Source organism: Ambystoma mexicanum, chromosome 10 (genome assembly GCF_040938575.1).
Source record: "Ambystoma mexicanum isolate Mex_15411 chromosome 10, UKY_AmexF1_1, whole genome shotgun sequence".
NCBI classification, from domain to species: domain Eukaryota; kingdom Metazoa; phylum Chordata; class Amphibia; order Caudata; family Ambystomatidae; genus Ambystoma; species Ambystoma mexicanum.
In genome coordinates this window covers 959,281,736-959,293,773 of record NC_090932.1, presented here as the reverse complement: position 1 = coordinate 959,293,773, position 12,038 = coordinate 959,281,736, and the positions used below count along the sequence as shown (strand labels likewise).

The following is a 12,038-nucleotide window of genomic DNA, read 5'->3' as shown; positions in this document are numbered from 1 at the left end:
TCGTCAACACCAGACACACTGCCTCATTTTACATTTCAAGACAGGGCTCACGACTCCAATGCCTAGATGGACACACCATCCACTCTCTGCCTTATCTGAGACTGTGTAACCTGCTTCTCCCAGTCTCCTCCCCTGGTTACTTGTTGATCCCTTGGTGCCAAAGTGACCCCCTCTCCTCATTTGTTGGCTCCCTGTTCCCTTGTATTGATTTCTTGTGATCTGCTGCTCTCACTGTGTACTGCCCCTATGACTTGTAAAGCACTGTGTTGCTTCCTGATGCTAGTCCACTCTCAATAAATATAATAATAATAATAATAATAATAATAATAATAATAATAATAATAATAATAATAATAATAATAATAATACTGAAACCACCTGAAACATATATGCAAACATATTACAACCTTTATAACTTTTTTATAACTTTAGCTTTGCTTATCTTACAAAGTCCAAACCTCCCTTAGGTGAATCTCACAAAGTCAGAAGGGACACTGGGGCACCAGTGACCAAGGGCAGAGAAAGACAAGGGAGACAAACAGACTACCTGGATGAAAGAAGCAGAGTCCAGAAGGAACTCTTCAGGTGTGCAGGGTGGTAACAGTCAGGTTTCACAGGGCAAGGAAATGAGGAGGTTCCCTCACTGAATTGCCCCAAAGACCAATGTCCTAAGGCATGGTAGAGTACAATGGGTTGTCCAGCCCAATGTAGCTCAAGGTAGGACCTGTCAAATGGTATTTCTGCCATATCAAAAGTCAAAATACAACTGAAATCCCACCATAATTCAGTGGTAATTCCCCCAAATACATAGTGCAGTTACCTCCACCTAGAGGTTAGAGGTAAATAAATACAGGTGATGGAATGTAATTCACAGGTTCACCAAATCCACTCTGAAAGAATACATAAAGCTTGCACCTGACCCAACCACACTTTCAAACAACATGCTGCCAACAGCCATCACTAACTGCTACATTTCCTTGCCAGCAGCATCTTCCAGGAAACTGCAGGCAGGCTGCATGGCATGTCCCACTTGTTCACTTGTGAGGCATTTCTGTGCCATGCATCCTGGCACATCTCCCTGCCCACCACCATGACACAGATAAATGCCACAAAGGCACGTGTCTATGCAGCAGCCCATATGTGAATACTCTGCTTGACTGCACTCATGTGGCGTAGTTTGTCCCCAGGCATCCAAAGATGAATACCGCACCAGAAAGAAGTCCACTCTATGAACATGTTGGTGACGTACGATGCTGACCTGACAAGAAAAAACTGCTGTGCCGCTTCCCTGGATCCACCTACGATGCTATTGTCCTCTGTAACTGGACCCTGGCTGCGTGAATTGACTGCCAAAGGGAGCAACAGACATGGATGCTGGGTGAGTCAAAGTAGATTCAGTATAAGGGCACCCTGCAGAACCCTGAACAGCCCAGGTGGGCGTACTTTAGTGAACAAAAACGAAAATTCAGGGTGAGAGGTCAAACCAATCCTACATACAAACACATATCACAGTCATGAGTATAGAACTGCTGAACTGAATGTATTTAATAACATTTATCAAATAATGGTAGGTATAAAGCACCCAGGGGTGTTTTAAAATACAATACAAATCTGTATAATCCAGTAAACAAAAGAGCTGGATTTGAAAATGTCGTCAATTGTTTCAATTGTGCAGTTGTAGAATGAACATAAACATAGTTTCATGGACATTTTGAGAAAAACAAACAAACAACAATGCTTGAACTGTGCATTGTTCAGCTGGTATGATCGTCGACACAACAGTGTTTCGGCCTAGAGAAAAGCTGTAAAATGCAGCTCTGTGGGCAGGCCTTCATCAGGACGTGTGATGTGGTAGTCCCGGGGTCTCTATCACTAGCTTCTCCAGTGCTTGGATGAGCAGTAATATCCATCATAGGTGTAGATATCTGGGTGGCACCAAAGTGTGCCAATTCAAGGGACAATTGTGTGCCTCGGGCGGTAAGTAGTGTGTCTTCTTAAGTGGTAGAAATGGAGACACCCACTATGTATGAATAGTGTCTTCTATAGTTGAAAAAACAGGAGGCTCTCACTGTGCTCCATGAGTGTTAGAACTGGCTGTCCATACGTTGCCCAACTTGCAACAGGTCTCGCTGCCGGAGACGCCGTGCAGTTCTGCTCCGCATGAACGCGGAAGAAACTACCACATCACACATCCTGATGAAGGCCTGCCCACACAGCTGCATTTTACAGCTTTTCTCTAGGCCGAAACACTGTTGTGTCGACGATCATACCAGCTGAACAATGCACAGTTCAAGCATTGTTGTTTGGTTGTTTTTCTCACAATGTCCATGAAACTATGTTTATGTTCATTCTACAACTGCACAATTGAAACAATTGACGACATTTTGGCAGTGCTTCTGTTTATGTTGGTTACATTTAAATCCAGCTCTTTTGTTTACTGGATTATACAGATTTGTATTGTATTTTAAAACACCCCTGGGTTCTCTATCCCTATCATTCTTTGATAAATGTTATTAAATACATTCAGTTCAGCAATTCTATACTCATGACTGTGATATGTGTTTAGACGTAGGATTGGTGTGACCTCTCACCCTGAATTTTCGTTTTTGTTCACTCGGGTGAGTAAAAGTGCCATCACACAAAACAATCTCGTAGCACCAGTTGCAGGCCATGTGAATGGGGTGGAACATCACTACTACTGATCAATGCATACCCTATCAAGGCCCCGTACATGCAGGATGCAGATGGCAACTACCAACTCACAGGACTAGGCCCAGAAGGAAAATGCAGTAGCATGACAACAATGCATAATGTCCCAAAAAGTAACTCCTGTGAGAACAGATAACTACAGGAACCACAATGCATAGGGCACAAATACCTACACAGCCAATGCAACAGTTCAACACTGCACAATGACAATGTAAACTGAAAACAATGTGAATCAATTGTGGCAGGAATGAAAAAACCGCAAACATACACAAAAACAACTTGCAGGACACTACTTGACTGTACAGCACAACAAAGGCCCAAAACAAATAACATGCCCATTTGATGCCCTGTCACAGGCCATTTCTGGCACAACCTGCTAGTGAGTTGTGTGCACACTCTATCTCTATGAGAGAATGCACATGTACAGGCATAGAATTGAATTACTGGGAATGAATATCATGTTGCACAAATGCAACATAACTGCATCAAGAGAGCGTCCTTCAACAAGACATGTAACATGATATACATCCTCAATGCACTGTGACTGACATATGTGTCCTATGCTCTTGCATGAGTCTCTGGTTACCCCCAGCTCCCATGTCTGATGACACCTGGACACAATCTGCATACACCATAGGAGGTGGCCTACATTGAGGCACACGTCACGACCTGGCTCTGCATTGAGCGGACCCTTGTCTTGCTGAAGGCACGTTTCTGGTGCCTGAAGCATACTGAAGGGACCCTGATGTACAGGCCAGAGGAGGTTCCCCAGATATTTGTTGCTTGTCCCATGCTGCTCAACATCTGCCTCAGGTGAAATATTATCCTGCCCCCTGACCTGGACATGCCACTCCCCACAAACAATAATGCAATGTCTGCAGATGCAGTGTTGCTTCACATTGAGTGTGAGAAAACCAGGGATGACATCTGTTGCAGCATGAACCAATCGAAAAAACAATCCTTGACACATTACTTTTCAGATGCATCACATATTAGTAGATACACAATTTGGACCAAATCACATTACCACAAAAAGTATTCTCCTTGCAATTCTTCTAGTGAATGTATTTTTTAATTATCAACTGTTGTGAGCACCCATCCCCAACAACCCTTGCTACCCAAATCCACAATCCACAACAGCCCTTGCCACTCACCTCCCCAATCCCCTTACAGCCCTTGACACCCACATCCCCAATCCCCGGCTGTGATGAGGCAGCCTCAGCTGCTGGGGATGTTGCAACTGCAGCAGCATGTACAGTGCTTCCTGTGCTATCTGGAGTTTCTGGTGGGGATATGGGCCACGGCCAGTAGAATGGGGGATATGGGCCACGGCTGGTAGGATGGGACAAGTGGCGTTCCCTCTATTTAAATGGCCATGTCCACTGAACCTTGAAGATGATATAACATAAACAAGCCCTTGAAATTTAGTGAAAAACCATTAGATAAGACAGAGTGAAGATGATACTATTTGTCGGAACAAAACCATTGAAATTCAGTGGGTGTGGGGATTGATGACCATTTTAGCTCAGAGTCACCCCTGTTGCTTCGCCCATGAGCTCATACATGCCATCATGTCGGATATTACCAATTAAATCAAAAAATGACATCATGCAGAAAATCTAGCCAGTCCGATAGCACAGCGAGTAGAGCGCTCGCTTTGACATCTGTGCAGAGCCTGCTGATGCAGGTTCGAATCCCGGCAGAGCCAAACTCAGCCTTTCATCCTTCCGAGGTTGATAAATGAGCACCACACACCGTGGGTAATAATAAGCAGCGCCCAGATACTTGAGGGTTCGTAGCGCTATATAAATGCTAAATTATTATTATCTACCGAACCGGGAACTCTGAGTTAAGATTGTCGTCACTTCTCACACCCGCTGAATTTCAATGGCTTTGTTACGATAAATCGGATTATCTTAACTCTATCTTAAATAAAGATTTTTCACAAAATATACCTATACATCTATCTATCTGTCTATCTGTGTTCTTGTATTGCGCCACTAACCCGGAGGCCACATATATAATCTATAGTTAAGGTGAAACCTATCTTCCATAAGAAAAGCAAAGATTCTACGGTTAATAATGTTTGGAATAGGAAAAATCTTATCTTAAAAAAATACATTTAATGTGCACCTATAATTCATAGCATTTGCAGCCAATCCACACCAACTTCTATAATTAGAAACATTCCACAATTAAGCAGTGATATACCTGAAATTTTAAGTTTCGAGTCAGTTTAAAATTGACTGGTATAATGCATACTGCATAATGCATACTATCATACCCACTCAGTCCTACTCCTCCTTCCAATGCCTCATCTGCAGGCTTGGTGTCTCTCCTATCCTCTCACTGACTCTGGCTACCATCTACAGGCCCTCTGGCTCGGTCTCACCTCCTCTCTTCTGGCCGCCACCTCCAAGGTTCTCCTCAAAGACTTCAATATTCACTTTGACTCTTCTGATGCGGCCCTTGGACTTTTCAGCAACTTCTGTGATTCTCATTTACTCTCTATTCTTCCCTATGGTCTGACACATACAGCCGGACACATCTTGGATGCTCTCATCTCTTCAGACATCTCCACCTCCAACCCTCTCACTACCCCCTCTACCCCCTGGTCTGGTCATGCTCTCCTGTCCGCTCACCTGGACCTCCTGGGTTCCCCGGCCAATCCCCCACTCGCACTGCCAGTATCCTTCTCCATCATTCTACCTATGAAGCGAGTGCCGGTTGATGGTTTGCCGCCATCTTCTTTCCCCTTCCAACTCCTGCCACTGACTCTCACACTGACACAGTGCTTACTAACCTTCAACTCTCCATCTCCAACAATCTGGGCATCCTTGCTCCTCTCATGAAGATCCACATGATGCCTGGCTGCAAGCGGAACACCTGGCATGACTCCGACCTGTCCTCTCTGAAATGCAAGTGCAGTGCTGCTTAGCCGAAGTGACAGGCTTTGAGCACATCCTCTGACAAACTGGCCTGCCACCTGCTCTAAAGGCAATACAGACTTTCCATCTGCTCAAAGAAGAGAGCCTACATCCAAGCCTGCATCTCTGGGGCCACTAACCGAAATGGCTGAAAGTTTCAAAATCTGCAAGAAACTCGCCAATCCTACTGCAGTCTCCATTTCTTCTCCGCCTCCCCTGGCCCTCTGCACTGCACTGACCTCTCACTTCATTATTAAAACTCATCACATTCTATCCTCACTCTCCTCCACACTATTCCCTTCTCTCTCACCCGCTCTTAGACCTCCCTTGGTTCCCTCCCCCTTTCCCTCCTACTCTCATCTTTCTCTCCCATATCACCTGATGAGGTTTCTAGCCTTGGCTGATTTCTGCAATCACTCCTTTGCCACTGTAGCCTTCCCTTTACTCCACAAGCACTCCCTTGAGCATCCACGCCTCAAAAAGCCTTCTGCCGATCATTCCTGTCCAGCTAACTAGCACCCTATATCCATTACCCCCTTCCTGGGAAAGCTCTTGGAGAAGCTGGCCATCTTCCAGCTTATCCACCACACTGAACATTTTGGCTGTTTCCATGACCACTAATCTGGCTTCAGAGCTGCCAGAGACACAGAAACTGCACCCTGAACACCTGTGAAGATGTGCTCTCTAATTTTGATTCAACCTCTCATTCTGTCCTCATCCTCCATGACCTTTCCTCTGTCTTTGATACGGTCAATCATGCCCCCCTTATAAATCAGCTCTGTGATACCCTTGGCATCATGGACCTGGCTCTGGACTGGTTGACCTTCTTCTCTGACCGACCTTCCCAGGTTCAACTGGGCCCTTTGCTCTGCTCCATCTCACTCTCCTCCTGTGGTGGCCCTCAGGCTCTATCCTCTCGCCCTGGCTTTTCAACATCTACCTTTCCCCTCTAGCCCATTTGATCTCTGCCTTCTCTCCTAACTTTCAGCGTTATGCAGATGACACAAAGCTCTTCTTCAAGCTTTCCTCCTCTGCCTCCTCCTCTCCCTCTATCATTCCTGACTGTATGTCTGCTATTCAGGCATGGTGCACTGCTAACGATCTCGGCCTGAATGCTAGTAAGACTGAGATGCTTCTCATTGAGAGGCCAGCTCCCTCCTTCTCTCTCCCTAAATACCTCCCTGATAGAGCCCTTTGATCTGCAGAGAGTTGGAGCTAGAAGATCGGACGCTTTTCCAAGCAGATAGTGGGGGTAGATCCCTCTCCTCCACAGATGCCTCCCTCTGGAATGGCCTCCCTGCCCCTCTCATAATTGAGCCGGATCTCCTTAAATTCCAGATGTTTTTCAAGACCCTCCTTTTCTCCTCCTCCTTCCCTCTTCCCCTCTCCTGCTAATGCCCCCCTCTACCTCTTGACTGGCTGCCTGGTTCCTTCAGATTCTTACAGGGCACCAGGCCCTTCTCGACCAGTCTCCCCCCTGCACTTAGTTTCCCCTGAAACCCCCCAACCTGCACAAGCCCTTCTGGGCTCCCTCCCCCTACACTAGCCTGGATTTGCCTACACCCCTGATCCATTCCAGCCCCGTTGCTTGCACTGAGCACGTGGACATTCCTTCCCCTGCAGTATCTGCATGCCCTGGCACTGTCCACCTGGCCTCCTCTGGCACTTGCTTAACTCACGAGTCCTTCCACCCTGACTGGCACTTCCTCCCTCCCATCACCCCCACAAATAAATAAAATATTTCCCAGTAGAACATTTCCTACATAAGGGATCACAGGCCAGTAGCAAAACCATACACCAAGGCACAGAAAGACTCCTCGATGGAGCCCAGTGATTCCCACGAGAGGTAATTCTAAATAAAACCTAGTAGACTTTACTTCTGAATGGACTTTGCTGAATTTTTCCTAAAGGTGATCCTGAATAAATCCCTATGAATCCCAGCCGCAGGAGCTACTGGGTGGATGACCAATCAGTTCTGCTACTGTGTCAGATTCCCTAGCTCAGGTACTGCATAATTCCTGTTCCTAGAGAGGTGCCCCTCTATGACCTGTACGTCGTTGCTCTGAGACCTCGTGCCCTCTGGCCTAGGCTCCTTCCTGAATCCTGTCGTCAAGCTCAGGTCCTCTTTGAATTATACCCGTTTGTCATGGCTCCTCTTTGACTCAGGTACCCTGGCTTGGGCACCTTATCACCAGGGCAGGAGCAAGCTTCAAGGTTTTGGGGGGCTGGATGGCAGTTTTAAAAGCTGGTAGTGGGTGGGGTCCATAAAGCCCACTGGGCTTTTGACACCCCCTTTCTTTGAGACCAGGTGGCTGATAGCTATTTCAACTTCCTTTGGCCCATTAGATGCATCCTTCTCCCCAAATCAGAGGCTATTTAGTTTAACAAAAATGTTAATCATTGGCATTGAGGGCCATCTAAAGGTTAAGCCCAACAGTTAAGACTTTAGATTCATCATATGGCTGTGGTGTTCAATGATTTTCATGCCAACCCCCCCTTGAAGAAACATTTTTACAGGTGGGCCCCCCCACCTATCCCCGCTCATGGAGTTTGCTGGCACTTTACCAAGGGGCTGGCTCTGGGTGACGGCATGCCAAGAAGTCACCTTCACCCACTAATGCATACCACTAAACAGTGGTCGAAGTGTACGAAAAGAAGTAGTGGAACCTTGTTCCCTGCTGACCCACCCCCACTCCCCACAAACCCCATCGCCACACCCTCTCCCAAACACAATACACACCCCCAAACATATGCGCCCTGTGTTTAAGGGAAACTTCAGTGCAGTGCACTGAAAGTGGAAGTTTCAACTTCTTCCTATAGTTTTATTTTAAAACAAAACCATTCCGGAAAGGTTCCTTTTTAAAATAAAAGTATAGGAACAGTAAAACTTAATTTTAAAAAGTAGAGGAGCACCGCTCTCTACCATTCCCACTCACTTCGACCACTGCCACTAAATCTGTTTAGCCTTAAAGGGGAGGACAAGCTTAGATGTTTTTGAGGGGTATCCTATTGAGGTGAAGATGACATTTGGTTTGCTAGGAGGGTGCATACCGAGGAGGACACCACGACAATTTAATTGTATGCTTCTGCAACAGGAGGATTGAATAGGGGTTGAAGCCAGCTCATCGAAACAACTGCCTGAGATTGTTTCTTTGCAGGTGGAGGGGAGGGAGCATATGTTTCCAATGTAAAAGAAGCTGGGGGTCACATCAGAGTGATGCCTTCTGCCACAAAGTGCGAGGTCTTTAGCCCTCCCAAGCCCATGGCGGGCAGCGCCCATGCCCGTCACTCTGTCTCCTGGTTGAGGTTCCCACATTAACCCTGCCGCCTACCCGTGGGCACTCTGCGACTCCTGCCTCCTAGTTCGGGGCCAAGACTGACTTATGTACGCTGGCTCGGGACCCGGTATTTGCATAATTGACCTAAAACATATATATATGGGGGTGGGTAAGGGTATAGATTAGGTTGAGGGGAAGTGGGTGGGGGTTTGTGGGTGGGTCTACCCCCACATTTTAGATCGAAAAAAAGGTCAAGTAAATTCGACCAAATGTGATTAGGTCAAATGTTTAAGGTGAAATAGACCCAAACCTTGGGACTCCGCTACGATTCACGATTCCTATTAAGGCACCTCAATGTCAATGACTCATTAGCCTTCACTCAGAACTGCAGAGAATCTCCCCTCCCCGAGCTCACCTGTGGCGCTGCTCCAGGTACCCCTTGATTTGCTCGATGACTTGGCCTTGCTCTGCCAGCACTCTCTGTACGTCGCCCATCACGCTGGCTGGAAGCAGCCTCTCCTGGGAGATTACGGGCACAGTGAAATGGAGACGCGAGATTAAAGTTAGAACTCCATCGAGAAGAGAACAAAGCATGTGTCCGAAAATAAAATGCTTGTTGGTGTCACAAAACACTGCGGTCATAGGTGTATGGAGAGGAAAGAAAATAGCTTGCACCTGAGAGAAACGCAGGGAGATGTGTGACAGGAGCCAGGCCCTCAAGTCAAGTCAAGGGACACTTCTTCAAATGTTGCCAAACCGCAGAACATTCCGCAGAGAGTGAGAAATGAAACTTCACGAAAGAAGAAAACGAAACTGTGTCTCCATTTCCTCCACACGGTGGCCCAACATTGGGAGAGCCAATAGCAGTCAGGTATTGACTCCTTCCTGGGCAACCAATTGGGTGTCCCTGGTGGGCAGCTGCCTGTAAAATGCTCCTTACTCCCCGATTCGGCCGCTTTGTGCCAACACTCCTGCAATGTCACGTGCTGTGGCGGTTCTGCTTATGCAGCTATTATTGTATTGATGCCCTGTATGCCCCAGCACCCACGTACACACTCTCTTTCCCCACTGCCCCACCTTGGCCATTTCTAATAAAGTCTCCCACGCCCTTCATTCTTTCTCTTTTGTGCCGGATCTCAGAGATGCAGTCTTGGCATTTTGACATTTAAAGGTTGCTGGAAAGAAAATACCACGTTGCCTTGAAGTAATGTACATGAACTGCACTGCTGGGTCTTGCTAATCAAGTGAAATTGTCCATTATTATGGAATCCACACCCGGTGATTCATTATTTAGATGTTGACTGGTGAGTCAAGGGGCACAAAACTGGAACGGTAGCTCAGCAGGTTGAGTGATGGTTGCTGAGAGCTCTTTGGGACACGTCAGATGTTGAATTTTTTTAAAGCTGAATAATGTCAGAAAGCTGGAAAAATAGATCAGCAAGGGCGTGTGGCTGTTGCTAAAATGGGCGTGCATCATAACAGGCACATTTAGGTTTTCTGGAGAAGAAAGACCATTTTGATTTAAAGTTATATTTCCAAGATCTGTGGTGCTGATATTATCCAGCATTAGGCGATCCACATCCGATGTTGACTTCTTTAAAAGTTGAGTGATACATTATGTGGCACAATGGTGGAAAAGTAGCTCAGCAGATTCAGTGTTTCTTGCTGAAATGTATGCAGGACATGCACGCGACTGCAGTTTTCTGGATCCATGTGGGGGCAAATAAGTCTGATGAAGCGAATCATCCTTGTGTTTCCAAAAACGGTATCTATAAAAAATATATGGTCAGGTTGATTTATCAAGTTAGTTGGTGCTTTGCTGTTAGGACAAGGGTGCCAGTAGCAGCGTACCAGCATCCTTCCCGGACCGCCAGACCACAACTATGCCTGCAGGGGCCAGGGGCATAGGAGACCCATAACATCTGGGCGGGCCAGGGGACACCTTGGGGACTTTGCTTTATTTATTTATATATTTATTGTGTTTTAGTCAAACAACTCGACTTTTCACAACATTAAAATAGCAAAACGTATTAAATTACATATATCATCACTGTTTAAAACAAGAGAAAAGAAGAAAAGAAAACGGAGCAAAATTAAGAAAAAGAAAAGCAGTTCAGAGTATAAAATCCTCCTAGTGATGGACATTTAGAGAGATCTTTTATAATACTCTCACCTGCGCCTTAAGTGCAGATGCTTCATGGAGTTTGGCCAACCCATCCTATCCTATTCCACTTGAAGTGGAACAAGAGTGAGCCCCTCTAAAGCAGTGTATGGGCTGCAATCATACCTCGGCACCAGGGTATTCACTGGATTTACATGGATAGCGGGACAAGTGCTGTTGTGAATATCGAGGCTCTGCTTTATTTTTTTCTGGGTCACACAGATGGCTTATGGTGGCCTCTATTAAAACTTGTCTACAACTCATTATTCAGCTGGTCGTGGGTACCAAAAATGCAGATGCATCCCTATTTTAAAAGAAGCGTTGGAAACGCCAACTGTTTGGGCTTTAATGTAGGCATGGAAAAGGCACTTGACAAGCACCGCCATAGTGGTATTAGGTTCCCACTGTTGGTGGCAGCTGCAAAATGGTGCAAGTACCTGGACATTTAATAGAAGTGCCTGGCAAATGCCCAATACGTATACACAAGCAAACGCTTGCCATTGATGGTTTTCAGCAGGACTTCAGTGAAGGAAATGCATAGTGCTAATAGAGTGGCTGAAGGCATCCCTGGGTAAGACATTTGTATTACACCAGTAGTATGTTCCCAGCTCCAATTAAGTTATGAACTACACAGGGCTTTGTAGTAAACATCCCTAAGTCAGTGGCTTTATCTAAACCAGAACTGGCACTTTACGTGCCCTTTATAGATCATTCTAGTGTTTTTAAAGGAATAAGTTATGGCGTAAAATGAGTCTGCGGCCTGCGTGGCATCCATCCACCAAAAACCCATGAAGGTTGCTAAAATAGCCCAAATAACATGATGCTGTGTCGTAAGGCAAGATGCCACACACTCTGGCACACGCTCCCACTACAGGACAGGTCAGAGGTGACTATATACCTCATTTAAGGTTAGTCCTGACTTCAGACCTAGGCTGCAGGTAGGATTGAGTGAAAAGGGAGTTG

The 12,038-nt window shown here is 46.1% G+C and overlaps 1 protein-coding gene across 4 annotated transcripts in view; it reads right to left on the bottom strand.

Annotated features, from left to right (window-relative positions):
• The window catches only part of LOC138491889 (uncharacterized protein MCAP_0864-like), a 112,029-nt gene extending 102,287 nt beyond the window's left edge, over window positions 1-9,742 (bottom strand). Inside the window, exons 1-3 of one of the 4 annotated variants that reach the window (XM_069618726.1) lie at window positions 9,590-9,742; window positions 9,330-9,433; window positions 5,513-5,620 (exon numbers count right to left, since the gene is read on the bottom strand). Coding sequence is in view for 2 of the 4 variants with exons in the window: in XM_069618723.1 (XP_069474824.1) it covers window positions 9,330-9,556 (227 nt within the window). In the remaining 2 variants the exon portion in view is untranslated. Of the gene's footprint in view, window positions 1-5,512; window positions 5,621-9,329 lie in introns of all 4 variants that reach the window. The other 3 variants (XM_069618724.1, XM_069618725.1, XM_069618723.1) reach the window with 3 other exon arrangements.
• Between the last annotated feature and the right edge of the window lie 2,296 nt (window positions 9,743-12,038).